Source organism: Parasteatoda tepidariorum, unplaced genomic scaffold (assembly GCF_043381705.1).
Source record: "Parasteatoda tepidariorum isolate YZ-2023 unplaced genomic scaffold, CAS_Ptep_4.0 HiC_scaffold_2066, whole genome shotgun sequence".
Lineage (NCBI taxonomy): Eukaryota > Metazoa > Arthropoda > Arachnida > Araneae > Theridiidae > Parasteatoda > Parasteatoda tepidariorum.
In genome coordinates this window covers 1-3,485 of record NW_027261523.1, presented here as the reverse complement: position 1 = coordinate 3,485, position 3,485 = coordinate 1, and the positions used below count along the sequence as shown (strand labels likewise).

At 37.1% G+C, this 3,485-nt stretch overlaps 2 protein-coding genes across 2 annotated transcripts; both read left to right on the top strand.

Moving 5' to 3' along the window:
- The first annotated feature begins 248 nt into the window (after positions 1-248).
- LOC107440202 (uncharacterized) lies at positions 249-3,013 on the top strand. Its single transcript, XM_043057127.1, has 2 exons — positions 249-673; positions 1,402-3,013. Exons 1-2 carry the CDS (start codon positions 249-251, stop codon positions 3,011-3,013), a joined length of 2,037 nt encoding a protein of 678 aa, XP_042913061.1.
- Positions 3,014-3,062: 49 nt separating this feature from the next.
- On the top strand, positions 3,063-3,444 carry LOC139427317 (uncharacterized; the record flags this gene model as incomplete). The annotated part of the gene is made up of 1 exon (XM_071188532.1): positions 3,063-3,444. A coding segment is annotated over exon 1 (382 nt), but the record flags the coding sequence as incomplete, so codon positions are not given.
- Between the last annotated feature and the right edge of the window lie 41 nt (positions 3,445-3,485).

Below are 3,485 nucleotides of genomic sequence, written 5' to 3'. Positions count from 1 at the left end.
ACTCCCTATACCCAATTAATTTTTATTTACTATCCTTGACCAAGTGTCAATTTGTACATAACAATTATTAATTTTACCATTTTTAATCATGTCTTAAGCATATTTTGTATTTACCAATGTTTCTATATTACGTTCACTTTTCTAACTGTGCATAACACAACACAACATAAATTTTCTGAGTTTTATATCCCTCACTAGTAGGGGATCAACTAATTTAGCCTGTTTTCTATTCTTAGCTTTTCATAGTAATGGAACAATTAGATGGTCTATTGAGGCAAATTAACCCTTTTGCTGCATCATATCTTCAGATGCATCAGTTTATTCAATTAAACCCTGCAACAGATGTAAAATTAGTTTTTATGGAAGATCCCTCTTCAGATTTGAGACGGTATAATGCTCCCACATCAAAGACAGAAGTTGCTGCCATATTCGTTGGAGACAATGGGGAACCTCCATCTAATCGAGATTTGTGCATCTGTCCTGTTGCAGACTCTTACAAAATTATTTCTCCTATGAATCCATGCATTGATCCAATGGTCTATCCACTTCTCTTTCCACAAGGAGATTGTGGTTGGCATGCTGAAATGGAGAGTGGATGTACAAGAGCGGCGTACTGCCAAGCGTATCCGTGTAACCCAATTACAGTATTATGCTTACAGACTTGCTATCCGCAGTGAGTTCAGCCTTCTTCATAGCAGTGGAAAGCTCTTTCAGCAGTTCATCGTTGATGTTTATGTCAGAACAGAAGGTTCAAGATTGAACTATTTAAGATTGAACTATTTAAGATTGAACCAGAAAGATTTACGTGTTGAGTTATATCAAGGTCTTTTGGACGCTCTTCAAAGTGAAGCTCACTCAAACAATGTAAAGTTAGGGAAGTTGATCATTTTGCCATCACCTTTCAAGGATCTCCTCGCTCCATGCAACAAAATTATCAAGATGCCATGGCAATTGTTAGAAAATTTGGGAGACCAGATATTTTTCTAACTTTTACATGCAATCCAGCATGACCAGAAATAGTGAGTGCTCTACAAAGACACCATCGTCCTGAAAATAGAACCGATATCATTGTTCATGTCCTTAAATTGGAATTGACGGAACTTTTGGATGATATTTTGAAACGTCATGTATTTGGTAAGGATATTTCATTTATTTATGTTATTGAATTCCAAAAACGTGGTTTACTACATTCCCATATGCTGTTGACATTGGATTCTGCTGCTAAAATTCGAACTAAAGATGATATCGACAAATTTGTGAGTGCAAAACTGCCCAATAAAACTCTTAACCCTAGACTTTATGATATTATTACAAAATATATGATTTATGGTCCCTGTGGCATACTTAATCCAAATTCTCCTTGCATGAAGGAGGGTTTGTGTTCTAAAAATTTTCCGAAAGATTTTCAAGAGACGACTCAAGAAAATGTGAACGGTTATCAGTTTACCAGAGAAGTATTACAGAACTTATCAAGGTAGGTAAATATGATATTGATAATCTTTGGGTTGTGCCTTATAACCCTTGGTTATCTAAGAAATTTAATGCTCACATCAATGTTGAGATTTGTGCTTCGGTCAAAAGTGTGAAATATCTTTACAAGTATGTTTACAAAGGCCATGATGCTGTATCTATTAAATTGCAGCTAAACGATGATGTAAATCACGATGAGATTATGACATTTCTAGAAGGACGCTATGTCAGTGCTCCTGAGGCAATGTGGCGGCTAAATGAATTTCATACGTCTGAAAAATCCCACACTGCTATGAGGTTAGCTGTTCACTTACCAAATCAACAACAAGTAATTTATCAGAGTGGTCATGAAGTTGAAGCTGTTGCTCGAGCCTCCGCCAGATATACGACTTTAACAGCATGGTTTCAATTAAACCAAACTGATGTTGATGCCTGCAGATATTATTATTCTGATATGCCTCATTATTATGTTTTTGATCGTAGTAATAATCGGCGGAAAAGACGTCAAAGGGGTGGGGATCAAATAATAGGCAGGATGCCCGTTGTCAGCATTCAAGATAGCAAACGTTATTTTTTGCGAATGTTGCTGCTGCGGAAACCTGGTGCCATTAGTTTTGAAGATTTAAAAACATCTAATGGAAATGTCTGTATCAGTTTTCAGCAAGCATGTAGGGAGCTTGGCTTTCTTGAAGGAGATGAGCATTGGCATGATACTTTGCGTGAGGCTTCACTAATTCGAATGCCACAACATTTGCGAATGCTTTTTGCGGTTATTTGCGGATTTGGTGAAGTAGAAGATATTCCTGCTCTTTGGACACAGCATAGAGATCTCCTTTGTAAAGATTTTGCGCACCAGCACTCGGAGGAAACAGCATATCAGTATGCTCTTGCTGAAATAAATGATCTATTGCTAGTTTATGGGTTACATCTGAAGAGAGTAAGACTTCCAGAGGTTAACTTGCCTCATATTAGCCAACTTTTACCAGCCTATGATGTGGTAGAAGAGCAGACAAAAGGTCAACTTAACTATGGAAAGCTAAATATTCAACAACGTGCTGCTGTTGATAAAGTTGTGAGTGCCATTTATAAGAATGAAGTTGAAAAACTTTTTTTTTTAGATGGGCCTGCCGGCACTGGAAAAACTTTTATCTATTCAACTTTGTTGCACTTAATCTGTGGAAAAAGTCATACAGTGACTCTTGTAGCATCAACTGGAATCGCGGCTGCTCTTTTGAAAGGCGGAAGAACTGCTCATTCCATATTTAAAATACCAATTATTTTAAACGCTACTTCTACATGCAATTTAAAACCTACTTCTCCAGAAGCTATTCCATTATTTAATTCTAAATTAATTTTATGGGATGAAGCTCCGATGACGCATGTGCATGCATTTTTAGCTGTAGATAGATTTTTGCAGGACATAATGAGCTGCTCACATCCTTTTGGTGGGAAAATTGTGTTGATGGGAGGAGACTTTCGACAAGCTTTGCCTGTCATTCCTAAAGGTTCCCGTTCGCTGACAATTGATGTTGGGTTGACTTAAAAAACGTCCCCTTTGGACTAAATTCAACTTCTTATACCTTAATCAAAATATGCGGGCACTTTCAACTGAAAAGGCGTTTGCTGAATGGTTATTGGATGTTGGAAACTGCAAAGATGGTGAAATGATTAAGTTGCCTGGTATTTTTTATCCATCTAACCAAGACCCCATTAAGCAACTATATTCTGATGCAGATTTTAACACTGTAACTCCGTGCCAACTCAAAGGTAGGGCAATTTTAACAGTCGCCAACGATTTATCAATACTATTCAATAATGATGTGCAGGAACTACTGCCAGGAATTACTAAAATTTATGAAAGTGTGGACACTGTCATTAGTGATGATCCACAAGATCAACTAAGCTACCCTGAGGAATTTTTGAACACCATCACTCCTACAGGAATGCCTCCCCACAAATTAAAGATTAAGAAAGGTGACATAATAATGTTACTGAGAAATTTAATGCCATCTAAA

Excerpts from the sequence above, each read along its gene's own strand:
- LOC107440202 (XM_043057127.1), top strand. The coding sequence starts at position 249 with ATGGAACAATTAGATGGTCTATTGAGGCAAATTAACCCTTTTGCTGCA. Across the intron at positions 674-1,401 it reads TTACAGACTTGCTATCCGCA|ATTTTCAAGAGACGACTCAA; the intron begins GTGAGTTCAGCC and ends ATTTTCCGAAAG.